The sequence below is a fragment of the Sparus aurata genome, chromosome 3, assembly GCF_900880675.1.
Source record: "Sparus aurata chromosome 3, fSpaAur1.1, whole genome shotgun sequence".
Taxonomy (NCBI): Eukaryota; Metazoa; Chordata; class Actinopteri; order Spariformes; family Sparidae; genus Sparus; species Sparus aurata.
In genome coordinates this window covers 14,244,341-14,256,680 of record NC_044189.1, presented here as the reverse complement: position 1 = coordinate 14,256,680, position 12,340 = coordinate 14,244,341, and the positions used below count along the sequence as shown (strand labels likewise).

Genomic DNA, 12,340 nt, shown 5'->3' with positions numbered 1-12,340 from the left:
GTCGGGTTTTGGGGTGAATAACCATTCAGGAAAAGAGATTTTTACCCAATCATTTATTAGTGAGAGCTGCACGTTAAGAATGTGTTTTAAATGGCAATCTTGAACAAAACAAAAGATGAGACACGAAAGCAGAAAGAGCACCAAGAGGACCTTGTTTTGATCCTGAATCTGGCCACTGTGAGCGGGGAATGTTGGACTGGTTTTACAACTCAATCCAACTTCATCATTATGTTGAGTATTAAGTGTGTCAGGTAGCCACAAGCCAAATGCTGGAGATAAGTGCCGCCTTGTTAATCAGGGTTTTAATATAATATAGTAGAACGCTGACAACCTAACATTTGCTAAAAAGCTGACTGTGCGGAGTAAAATCCTAGTTGGTCTTTCATGTGTCATCTGGAAATGCAACGACGTGTCAACTGTACAAAGATACAGTTGCTTGATGGTTCGACTACAACTTGTTTGTGACGTGGCCGGCTAGTCAGGAGTCCGAGAGAGGACCGAGAGCAGCAACCGCCTCGATTTCCACCAGTCCGCCCTGAAGAGAAAAAGAGGGAGTCAAGACATTGAGGTCACGGGAGAGGCATTTCCACCACCATGTGTGTATTGATGATCGTGAGCTGTATGTATCGCACGGTACTGCAGCTCTATATAGTAGAAATGTTGTTTGTACTCACTCTGGGGAGAGCAGCGACCTGGTAGGCAGCTCTGGCAGGGAAGTTACTGCTGAAAACTGGAGGGAAATACAAACATTACATCTAAATGAGAACAAAATCATTGTGGAAAACCAGCAGGTTAATACACAACTTTTAAAAAATCGGACGCTTTGATTTCTGGGTACCAAATACAGCTTAACTAAAGGCTTTATTGAGAAAATGATTTATTGATGCCCATTTTACATGTAATAAGCCGTGAACTCTTTGTGTGCCAGGTTTTTAAAAATCTAATAAACCTAATTGTAAGACAAAAAAACTGGTTTAAAAACGCAAACGTAAACAATCAACAATATCATAAAACATGGTCAAATTTGTGTCCACTGGCTGATGATCATTCTGAAGTGAAAGTCTAACCAGCAGCCCGTGAAGTCAAAATTCACAATGGACACATGTCCTCTCCTTCCTCTCATCAGGGTCAGGGAAAGTTCCCTCCCTGTGGTTTAGGGTTGAGTAGAGAGGGAGGTAGGCCTGTACCTGAGTCAATGGCCCACACAGCAAAGCATGCTGGGAGGGTTGGGTTACATCTGTGTGCCTGCACAGCGGTGTCCATTTACAACTCACTGGGCACAGCAGCTTCTGTTACACCTGTCTGTCTGTTGTGATCCAGGAGGAAATACCCAGACTGAGAGGAGGCTGAGTGAGCCCGTCCATCAGGTGACCGCTGCACCTGTCAGCAGCCATTTTCTGAGAGATGTCGCTGAAACACGAGGCAGCGAATCGCCTCATGGTAACACATGTATGGATGAGAATAATAACAGGCTTTTACAGTGTTTGACTACAGTGTTTGACAGTAAATGATTACTAGGACAACACTAATGTAGTGTCTGATATTGCCCATTCTGTAAATATGATGACATTCACCAAAACCGGTGGCCAATGTTCATCTGTTGACTCACATCAATTTTGGGCTGGCACATTCATGAGCGACTGGCTTTTAACATCCTTGCCATGAAGGCTTTTGAATCAGTAACTTAAAAAAAACCCTTATTCTTGTGAAAGAAGATAATATGAAATATTTTTTCAAAGATTATAGACTTTGAAACAAATACTTAATGAACAAGTTGGGCAAATAAATAACTACAACAAACAAAATAAACTAACATTAAAAAAGGGCTGCCATCGGCTTTGAGCCAAATTGTTATTTCAAACATTGTATCAGGATTTATGTGGCATATCTTTAAATGAAAGCAATAATTTAACACAATGATCGAAAGGAAACCGTAAATGTTGAAACAGGAATTAACCAGCAACAATACATGCAATTGTAAGAGTTTGTGCGTTTCTAAATCAAAATATTGATTAATTTCATGACAGGACAGGTAAAAATAATGATTAATTGTCAAATCTAAATTTTGATGCACCATTTAAATTCAAATGTAACAAATCAAATAACAGCTTTTTTTTTTTTTTTTTAAACTGACTTTCATTATTATCAAACAAATCAAATGTTTCCATTATTTGTGTGGCACACTTCGGCCTACATACACAAATAAAGAGAACATGAGAGTATTTCGATCGGTTTAATTTCTCTGTCCATATCCAACCCTGAAAGTCAAACGATGCCATAAATGAAAAATGTTACTTTCTTGCTCCCGACTGAATCACCATCACACATCAGCACTGTTGTAGCTTGTGAACACTCAGAGTTTTGGTCAAGGTCACTTTAGCCGACTACAAACTTCCTGATATGCATGCCTGAGCAGCAGTCTCGTTAATCATAACCCCACAACCAAATTAAAACTCTCCATTCAAAAAAGAGAGTGATGAGAAGGAAACTAGCCACTGAAAAACCATGACGCCCATCTATAAATAGTAAACTAGGCAGCTTGTATAGGAGACTAAAGTAGCCATTGATCTAACAGCAGCTCTGAACATCTCGGTTTAAAGCTGCCCTCTAGTGGCTGCTTTTATTTATTTAGAAGAGCATGAAGATGAGAGACAAACTTAAGAGTATATTTGATCAATTAGATAAAATTGCACATGAAAAATAAGGCCATGGATGCAAATGAATAAGAGTCTTACATGTTTTGTACACCTCGTTGACGCTGTTGAAGTCGTTTATATCAGCGAGCAGCACAGTCGTCTTCACCACTGGAATCAAAGGGTTCCTTTTTCAGATTTTTACATTTAAACATTTCAATAAAACACATGAGCCGCAGCTGAGTGTCTGGATATCGTGATGGGGCAGAGCTCTCACCGTTGGAGTGGTCACAGCCAGCAGCTTTAAGGATCTCCCCCATGTTGATGAGAGCCTGAGGGATGAGAGGAGCGGATCAATATTTCATCTCACCTTTCATGTTTATATTTTCTTTGTGTGTTTTGTTCAGATCTGTAGATTTAACAGCTCAGAAAAGGTGTGGAAAAACACATTTATTCTTATTTTGCTTTTATTCTGGGCTTCAATTGTTCAGTTTTTCGACTAACAGTACTCTCAGCCGATAGAAATGAAAGACAGATGTTTAAGCAGTGTCCTGTCAGCTGTGGTTTTAAACGTGGTCGAAGATCATCATCATCATCATCATCATCATCACCATCAGTCCCTGTGGGCTTCACCTGTTTGGCCTGAGCCTGTACTCCTCCTTCTACCAGCTGACCGGAGGCCACGTCCATCCCCAGCTGACCAGAGATGTACATCGTTCTGTCCACGACCACCGCCTGGCTGAGGGTGAGACAGAGGACACACACACACACACACACACACACACACACACACACACACACAGAGAGAGACAAATAAACTATTTAGACATGGACATGTGATATAACCACTTACTGTCCTGGATTAAATTTAATCCCCAGACTCTAACACACACGTACAAACTCTCTTTTGATCTGCTTTAGATTAATTCAAGCACTTTTTGAGTACTTTCCAGTTACCTAAACTAAAGACTCGAAGCCTTTATGAGCACATTTAAATTGATTAAGATTACAGAGTCCCATCACAAAAAACCTACACTGTATCTGCACATCAACATCGTGTTCAATGACATCCCACAGGCCTACATTTCATGATCCAAGGCCAAAATCCCACATTCCTCCTCTGGTACACATCATGTTTCTAAGGTTAGTTTTCATGTCGTAATAAATGAAATAATAAATACAAGATGTTATGAGAAGTAGAAGGTGAGAACGTTTTATCAGCAGACACCACACTGGCAATAAAACAGTCTACTGAATGGCTGAAGGACCTTGAAGTGAACTCTTCCTTGTCCAGATAAAATAAACTGGAGGCCATTCACGCATAGTCTGACGTCACTCCATCTCCTGGCAGCTGATTGGCCAGAGCAGGAACGCCCCTCAAAACTTGTGACAACTGCACAGATTGAATTAAACATGAAAATATACTAGACTGCAGGTTTGCCAGTTTATGTCACAACTTCTCACGACTTTTGAGAATCCTTACCAAAAAAAAATCAGTAAACAGACCTTTCTTTTTTTTTTTTTACTTTCCAAAGATTTACGCATATCAAACGTGCAGTTTGATATGCGTATTCATGTGTAACCCCAGTATTTCCCAGGATACCCCCTTAGTCCTTACCTGTATATTCCCTGTCTGACAGGAGCTTTTGGTGTGTAGGGGAATTGTCTGCGGATGGTTGCCATTGCAAATGTTCTGTCTGTGTGTTAGAGATGTCTACTCTGCAGCTGCCTCCTCAGCTCTGCTCAAAGTTAAACTTTGGCACCTTTCTATGAGGTCAAGCGTAGCAGGTGAGTTCATTGTACACTAAGACCCGCCCCTCACCAAATTTTGGATTGCCTTTGCGGTTCATTCAAATATTTAATATAGCAGATCCTGCAGCCCACGTGTCGCTATTATTAGAAAACGGAGCACATTTCTATTTTTTAAGTGTTTACTTACCTGTATGGACCGATGGCAGCCGGAGCTGAGGTAGTGTTGACGATTCTCCTGTTGAGAGCAGACATGTTTCCTGACTTTTCCCCTCACAAAGCTTCCTACACACCGCGGAGGGAATGAAGTGGTTGTGCAACAACTTGCGGAAAAGAGGAACAGTTGCTGTTATGTCTACCGTAATGTCCCGTCTATGAGCGCACGCCGCCATCTTGATCTTTATTGAGATAGAAAACGATGGAGAACTGTCTTTCTCTTGCCTCATTAGTATATAATTGCAAATGTAATCAAATAGTTTTTTGTTTCGTTTTTTGTGTGTTTTCCCCCAAAAGTATTTGTGTTTTTTTTCCCTTGATGTAAACAGCAGATGCTCTTTGAGGGAGAAACTGTTGAACATGGTTTTACAGATTGTTCCCATTGGGCATACCGGAAAGGGCGGGGGTCGCAAAATTAAGACTAGTGGCACCTATAGTAGGAGAGTTATGGTAAGACAGGTGTCCCGTTCGGGAAGCTTTCTATTGCAACAGTCCAAAGTTCAGGTCAACATTTTATAGAGTCCCAGATAAGATGAAAGCATCCCACTGCAGTTATGGTTAACTATAAGTAACTTTTATTATTTCTTGCACCTTTTCAAAACTTTATAAAGTATTACAAACAAAAGATAATAAATTAAGTGGTTCAAACATAAATGCTTACATTCCACTCTACACCCTCAAGTCATTATATAGCGGAGAAAACAGTGAAATAAAATGGAAACAAAATCATATAGCTATATATCAAAATGTGATTTTGGATTTCAGATAACTATACATGTTATGGCAGATTCTCCGCAATGTCAGGAGCTTTTTATTGTACAGAGCAAATAGGTTTTTTTTTTGTTAAGGCTGAAAATCCAGCCTCCATATTACCAGTACTCTTACCTGTGCAGTTAATACAATAGCATTCCACTAAATAGCAAACATAATTTAGAAACATGCATAGTCTAAAACACGCAGAAATCAAGCCACATATATTTTTTTTCGACAGAGGGCCAAAATACCAACAGCCAAATCAGCTACCATATTTAAAACCAGTGTCACAAAAAGAAAAACACATTTAATAAATAAAGTGTGAATGCTTATATGGAAGTTGCCAATGCAGAATTAAGTCTTGTAAAAAAAAATAATTCACGGCGAGAATGTTGATGGTTTGTGTGACAGAACAGGCAAACAAAAAAACAAAACAACAACACAAAGATACGGACACAATTATTCAAAATCTGAGATAGTACTCACTGAAATTTTTGATTCAGGTGTTTAAAAATGTCAGCTTGTCGTCCATCAGTGTAACAGGTCTATTTTTAGACTGTGGCATCATTAAAATGATCGATTAATATGCATATGAGACTGCATATGCATATTCATGTGTAACAGCAACCTGCAGACCTACTGTGCATGTATTTAAAGACAGTCATAACTCATTCAAAAGGTCGTTATTAGTACAAATGTGTCAAATCGATGGCAACTGAATGCCAAACACAATGAAGCCGTTTGTTTCCCTCACGAAGAGATCCAAATGTGTTTTTAGAGTTTTCAATTAAACATTCAAAACTGTGAAATACACACTGGATTTTTTAGACCAAATCAAGTAATTTTCAAGAGCCGAGAATCTGAAAACAGACAATGTTTTGTTATATTGTGATAAAGTTTTCTTAAATTAGTTTAAGTCGCCAGATAATCGATCGCTCAGCTGAACAGTTTTGTCTAAATACAGTTTTGCGCTGTAACAAGCGTGCGAACCGTCACGAACCGAAAGCATATATCCATTCCTTCGTTGTCGACATCAAATCTACCAGCACATTCTCACACATAATGCTGAAACATAGATAAAAACTCAATCTTAATGCATTTCGCAAAACTTGTCAGACATTCAGATATTAAGTGTGGCTGATGCAGTGGCTCTGTTTTTAGTGTACAGTATCAGTCAGTCAGTCAGTCACTTTATCTGAGCCTGAAGTGTCTCCTTCTATGACTACAGCCATAAAACAGTTTACAAGACTAGTTGTGTGACTTTGTCTTCTTCAATGCTTTTTCATGAGATGGTTTTAAATGTGTTAGTCATGTTGTAATCTGTTGTTAATCAATCATAATGTGGAAGAATGACAGAAAACCCATTGAAATAAATCTACGGGGTCTTCAAAATAAAAGTCCTACAATATTTAGGAATGCTTCAGCTTGTAATGAAATGTATTTCTAAACATAGGAATGATTTTTGGTGCCAACTCAACTGGATCATTTTGTCAGGTAAAAGCTCCGACTTTACATTGATGGAAAGTGTTGGGATGTAGACGCGGGATGAAGCGTGGGATGTGTTTTTATGAGGCACTACGATGCATGGAATCTTTCAATATAGACAGTATGCTGGATGTTGAAATTAAATAAATGATTAAGACTAATGAAATACGTTTAGAATTCTCTGATCCGTCGGCGATTGAAAACATGCACAAACTCTTCACATGATTTCTGTCCATTCTCGCAGCTTTCCAGCTCATCTCCATGTGAGGAAATGGGATTCAAACCATCTGACAAGTTGTTTTATTACATTGCTTATTTTTGAAAACCAGGTTTCAAATATTTTAAGGCATTCTCATCTAAATCAACAACATCTTGATTGTCTTTGGTCATGGACAAGCCTCCACAGCTTTTTGTTGCAGGTATTTCCAAACTTGGCTCTATGTTATATTTACACTGAGAGTGAAAAGTCTGAGGGAAAAGACCACTTGTCATCGACCTGATGATTATACTGCTGCTGCTTCCTTGTGTGTTGGAATTGGAAAAGGTGAAATTCATTTTGTGACTCTCAGATACATAATCGCCAAGCCTTAGTTCTCTCTTTGGGCCGCAGTCCTGTGCGTCATTCATGGGAAGGAAACTACACAGGAACCACGGAAACAAATCTAAGATCTAAGACGGCGGAACAGCATCCAGACACGGTGTAGAAACAAGGCAGACGAGTGTAGATTCCAGGAGCCAAAATGGACGTCACCCAGGACAGAAAGCAGTCAGTCAGTCAGAACAGCAGTGGGCTTCCAACAGAGACAATAAGGTCATTTTAGTTTCTCTGAGTCGAAGGGACAGAAGTTTGGTGGTGACGTTGGCTTTGGAAAAACCGAGACAGGAGGGAGAGGCGCTCAGAAGTTTTGTTGTCGTCTCTTCTTCGCATCCATGGCATCCAGGATGGGCTGCCTTTTGGCCGTGTAGCGCTGCCTGAGCTCCTCGATCTCCCGCTCCATCATGGGGTCCAAGGCACTCAGGCGCATCTGCAGCTCCTCAAAGTCCAGGTTCTTCAGCTGTGTGACCAACAAACGACAAAGGAAAAAGGAGGATGAGTCATATTTGGAGTCATGTTGTGGATAACATTATAAGAAGTGCTTCCTCTTTGCTATTTATTAGGCTCGGGGAAGATGTTACTCACAAAGTCAAAGTCACCGTCCTGAGGCACCTTCCAGTTGTCGGGAAAGACGTTCTTGGACTGGATGTGGTAGCCGGGCTGCTCCTGCGGCTGGTTGTGGTTGTAGTTCTCCTGCTGCTGGGCTGCCTTGTTTGAGTCCTGCTTGTCGAAATAGTCCATGAAGGAGGGACGTATCGGCTGCTGGGGGGTGGCGTGCCCTGTGGGGGAGGAAGAGGACCGTGTTTCAACTCTTAAAGGAGGCAACCTATCACAGTATTTTAATTGAGAGCTGAAAAATTAGTTGATGAAAAAGATCCTCAGACAACGAATTGCCAACTACTATCACAGTCATTTTTGTACCCCGTTTTTCTTCATCCCTTTTTTCTCCCCGTAACTGAATTACCATTATATGCATTGTATGTGTACTCACTCCTCATGGATCTCTGGTCCTCCTCCTCCTCATCATCATCGTCACTGTTGATGACCATAGTGCCCAGGTCTGACTCTAGCATGGTGCTGCCGTGTTCAATCATGGTCTGCGCCCCATCGCTCATGGTGCTGGTGGCCCGCATGGTTCCTGCGCCCTCTGAGCCTGACTTCACCATCGTGTGAGAGTCCACCTCCGTCTCCTCCTCCTGGGCAACACAGGACATTTGATCAAACAGCCGTCCAACAAAAAAGTCAAGCGGAATCTAGCGGCTGCTTTAACACAAACTTGACTTCTCAGCATACGTACAGAGTTGTCATCCTCCTCCTCCAGCTCTCTCTGCTGCTCCTGCTGCCTCTTGGCTTTCATCTCCATGGCCTCAGTTATCAGGTCTCTCAGAATGGAGACTGGCTTGGCCTGGCTGATGAACGGGTGCTGGACATTCACAAGGGGAAAAAAAAGGGTGTTATTGTGGTGACGTTTAGTGCTTCAAAAGGCCTTAACAAAGGGAGCAGTCATGTTTTTTTGTCGGCCCCAGGCATTTATGTTCTGCTTTCCTCAAGTTTTTGTCCATTTCTGTGCGAGTTTCTTTCCCTTCCCTAACCTGTAGGAGCTGTGTGGCGGTCGCTCTCTGCTCTGGATTCTTGACCAGACACTTCTTGACAAAGTCTGTGAACTCGTCGGACCAAAGCTCCGGCTTCCTGAATGTTGGAGGAGGGTTGGTGGGGATCATGAAGATAGCCTGGGAGAACACAAATAAGTCATTATGTCAGCTGTTTGTTCTTTAGGCACCTGAAACCCAAACTTTATATCATGTATACACTCACTCTCATAGGATGGATGTCAGCGTAGGGAGGTTTACCCTCTGCCATCTCTATGGACGTGATGCCCAGGGACCAGATGTCAGCCACACAGTTGTAGCCAATCTCCTGGATCACCTCCGGGGCCATCCAGAACGGAGTACCGATTACAGTGTTTCTCTTTGCCATGGTGTCCTACAGAGATAAAAAGAATCCTACTATCATCAATATGAACTAGAAGTTTTCAAAATAGTTCAAACAGATTAAAAAAATTTGTGAAAGATTATAAGTTCCAAGAGGACAATGGAGTCAAACAACTGCTATGTTACCGTCAGTTGTCCAGCAACTCCAAAGTCCGCCAGTTTGGCATGTCCCTCCGTGTTGAGGAGGATGTTTCCTGCCTTGATGTCCCGATGGATCTTCCTCATGAAGTGAAGGTACTCAAGACCCTTCAACGTCGACTTCAAGATAGTTGCAATCTCGTCCTCTGTCAGCTGATATGAAATGCAAAATGAAACGCATGGATGAAATTACACTGTGTAATGCAGGTCGTATGTAACACAAATATGACTGACTGTATTCTTTTTATTAAAAATCAGTAGTTGTGCGAGTAAAGTCTCAGATATAGTCCATCAGGATATTTTTCCTCCTGCTGCTGGCTAAGTTATCTTTCCAAGTAATTCAATGTGTCCATCCTATCAGCTGTTTATGTGCACTACTTCCAAAGAGTTTCTTAAGAGCCATATTAAAGCCAGGATAGTCATCTCTGCAGTGAGGCTTTATCACCATCATAGCTATTAAAAAGAAATGTCTCATTAATGTTAATGGCTTTCAAACTGCAACGCTGTTTATGTTTACCAGTGTATAACATATGTTACAAACAACCTGCTGAGTAAAATATGTTACATAAATATAAACCGGATCATCTGTGAACCACTGAACAGACACACACACACGACAACTGTAGTTCTCAGTAAGCACCCACCGTCTTGTTGCGCAGTCTGATGATGTCAGAGACTGAGCCGGCTCCACAGTACTCCATGACAATCCACAAGTCTGTGTTCTTGAAGTAGCTGCCATAGTACTTCACTACATAAGGGCTGGGAGGAAATGCCGGAGAGAGCAGTTATCAAAGGAGAACACAAACTTTCATTTCGACCAAAAACAGCAGAAGTGAGAAAAACTCTTATAGGTCAAGAAATGAAAGCGCTGCAGCAGTTAATGGTATAAATGCTGTTAAAAATCTAACTCTGGCACTTTAAGAACAATAAAGGACGTTTAAGTGGATTTGGAGGTTTGCTGAAAGTTTGGTTCTCTTCTAACCTGTCACACTGCTGCATTATGGAAATCTCCTTGATTATCTCCTGCAGATCGGACTCAACAGGAACCTGTTTGATGGCCACCACCTGGCCTGACTCCTTATGGATGGCTTTGAACACGCTGCCATAGGAACTAAACACACACACACACACACCAATGTTAGGTTGCAATAAGTTGACCACAAGTATTTTCAGTAAAGCACACAAACTGGTAATGGAGGTTAGTCATGAGCCAAACATCTTACCCTTCACCGAGTTTCTCTAGAACATCAAACACTTCCTCTGGTTGTTTGGTCAAGCTGTCCTCACTCAGCTTTTTCAGCTTGCTGTAGACACAAATCAAGTGGGACCTCAGTATAACAGAGTGACAGAAAACAAGTAGTGAAACCAAACTAAAACACAATGGTGTAGCGACACTAGGAATTCAAATGACAGTGGTTTCCAGCAGCTAAGATTAAGAATTAGTGAAAAGGTGGGGATGATGTATTCCTATAAACAATATAAAAAAACCAAAATCTGTTTACTCCAAACAAAGACAACAGCAAGAGATTTAACTTTATAGTCTCGAGCTGATGGATATAAAGTCTTGGTGCCTGCCTAAACTATTACGGCAGTCAGTGTGGTCTCTCAGTTCACAGTTCAGTTCAGTCTCACTCAGTTCAGTTCAGTCACAGAAATCAGATTTTTTAATATCTTTCATGGTGCTGAAATCGATAGAAAATTAACTGACAAAAACTTTGATTGTCAATTTTCTAATTCAAATATGAACTGCATTTTCAACAATTGCTGGGTCCAGTTTCTGAAATGTGACTATTTTCTGTGTTTTGAAATTATTGATATGACATGGAATATAATATATTTGGGGGTTTTAGTTTAAACTTTGGATTCTGGGAAACTGTAATATTGTTGACATTTTCTAATATTTTGTTGGTAAAAATGAACAGGTCAAAATATAATAGCTAGCTGTTATGTTTGGTGGGTTGCAAAATTAGGAAAAGAACAACTTTTAACATGTTTCATGCCACTGTTACCATATCATCAGCTCTTTTCTTTTCTCAAACGTTTCAGCTCCTGTGGTTCTTTGATGGCAATACCACCAGTGTACACTTACATCAAAATCAGATACAAATTCATTGAAGAGCTACCAATGACAATCATTTGTTTTAGGGAGAAGTGTGTGGTTCTTTCGATTCACTCACGATTCATTAGTGTGTTGAAGTAATAACGTACACTAGACGAAATGCTGCCTAAGAGGCACTAACTAGCATTAACAGTTACCTAACAACCAGACAAGCTGGAAAGTCATTAGAGGCTGTAACACAATAATTGTGATATTGGTCAAGCGTTACCTCTAAAACGAGTAACTCATCAAAACTGAGCAGAAAGTTTGACAGAAAACCGGGAAAGCTAACTCAGTTAGCATCGGCTAGCTGAACGACAGCTAACATAACGTTACCTCCTTCGTTAGCCTTTTAGCTAGCTAGTTAACTGCTTTCAAACACGTTTAAACCAGGCGGGTGTAGACAAACCTTTTGGGCGCAGCCGGCTCCATGATGTACAGATTCAAGGAATAAAAAGGCAATGGTAAGTTTAAGCTGTTTGAGGGACCAATAGTCAAGATGTGAACATTGTCGACAGAGTCGTTGTTGTCAAAAACTAGTGGAGGGCCAGCTGAGTGTCCGTCAGATGATGGGCACTTTGAGGATACAGCTGCTCCACAGCGCCCCCTGTTGGGCCGGAGTACAAAATAAGACCTGTCAACCTCTGTTCTCATAAATCTAAAACCATAGACAACCTGCAAT

General features: G+C 40.9%; 2 protein-coding genes across 4 annotated transcripts; both read right to left on the bottom strand.

Moving 5' to 3' along the window:
* Positions 1–34: 34 nt before the first annotated feature.
* rida (reactive intermediate imine deaminase A) lies at positions 35–4,727 on the bottom strand. Of its 2 annotated transcripts, none has more exons than XM_030410635.1 (6): positions 4,573–4,727; positions 3,267–3,372; positions 2,911–2,965; positions 2,736–2,804; positions 675–730; positions 35–535 (listed from the first exon to the last, which is right to left on the bottom strand). In XM_030410635.1, exons 1-6 carry the CDS (start codon positions 4,635–4,637, stop codon positions 479–481), a joined length of 408 nt encoding a protein of 135 aa, XP_030266495.1. In that variant the 5' UTR covers positions 4,638–4,727; the 3' UTR covers positions 35–478. The 2 variants fall into 2 exon arrangements, with proteins under 2 accessions (XP_030266495.1, XP_030266501.1); XM_030410641.1 differs by lacking the exon at positions 4,573–4,727 and adding an exon at positions 4,252–4,405.
* Positions 4,728–5,150: 423 nt separating this feature from the next.
* On the bottom strand, positions 5,151–12,266 carry stk3 (serine/threonine kinase 3 (STE20 homolog, yeast)). Of its 2 annotated transcripts, none has more exons than XM_030412640.1 (11): positions 12,068–12,266; positions 10,784–10,864; positions 10,543–10,671; positions 10,205–10,319; positions 9,549–9,713; positions 9,247–9,414; positions 9,024–9,161; positions 8,729–8,854; positions 8,423–8,627; positions 8,017–8,210; positions 5,151–7,900 (listed from the first exon to the last, which is right to left on the bottom strand). In XM_030412640.1, the coding sequence occupies exons 1-11, from the start codon at positions 12,088–12,090 to the stop codon at positions 7,733–7,735; spliced, it is 1,512 nt and encodes a 503-aa protein (XP_030268500.1). In that variant the 5' UTR covers positions 12,091–12,266; the 3' UTR covers positions 5,151–7,732. The 2 variants fall into 2 exon arrangements, with proteins under 2 accessions (XP_030268500.1, XP_030268501.1); XM_030412641.1 differs by having other exon boundaries at positions 5,151–7,891; positions 12,068–12,265.
* Between the last annotated feature and the right edge of the window lie 74 nt (positions 12,267–12,340).

Bases quoted from the DNA above. Each gene is read 5' to 3' on its own strand.
- rida (XM_030410635.1), bottom strand. From the start codon at position 4,637: ATGTCTGCTCTCAACAGGAGAATCGTCAACACTACCTCAGCTCCGGCT. The intron at 3,373-4,572 runs GTAAGTAAACAC...TCTCACCCTCAG, and splicing joins GCTGCCATCGGTCCATACAG to CCAGGCGGTGGTCGTGGACA. The intron at 536-674 runs GTGAGTACAAAC...TTTTCTCTTCAG, and splicing joins AGGTCGCTGCTCTCCCCAGA to GGCGGACTGGTGGAAATCGA.
- stk3 (XM_030412640.1), bottom strand. From the start codon at position 12,090: ATGGAGCCGGCTGCGCCCAAAAG. The intron at 9,714-10,204 runs GTGGGTGCTTAC...ATTTCATATCAG, and splicing joins TCAGACTGCGCAACAAGACG to CTGACAGAGGACGAGATTGC. The intron at 8,628-8,728 runs GTACGTATGCTG...TGTGTTGCCCAG, and splicing joins AGGAGGAGGATGACAACTCT to GAGGAGGAGACGGAGGTGGA.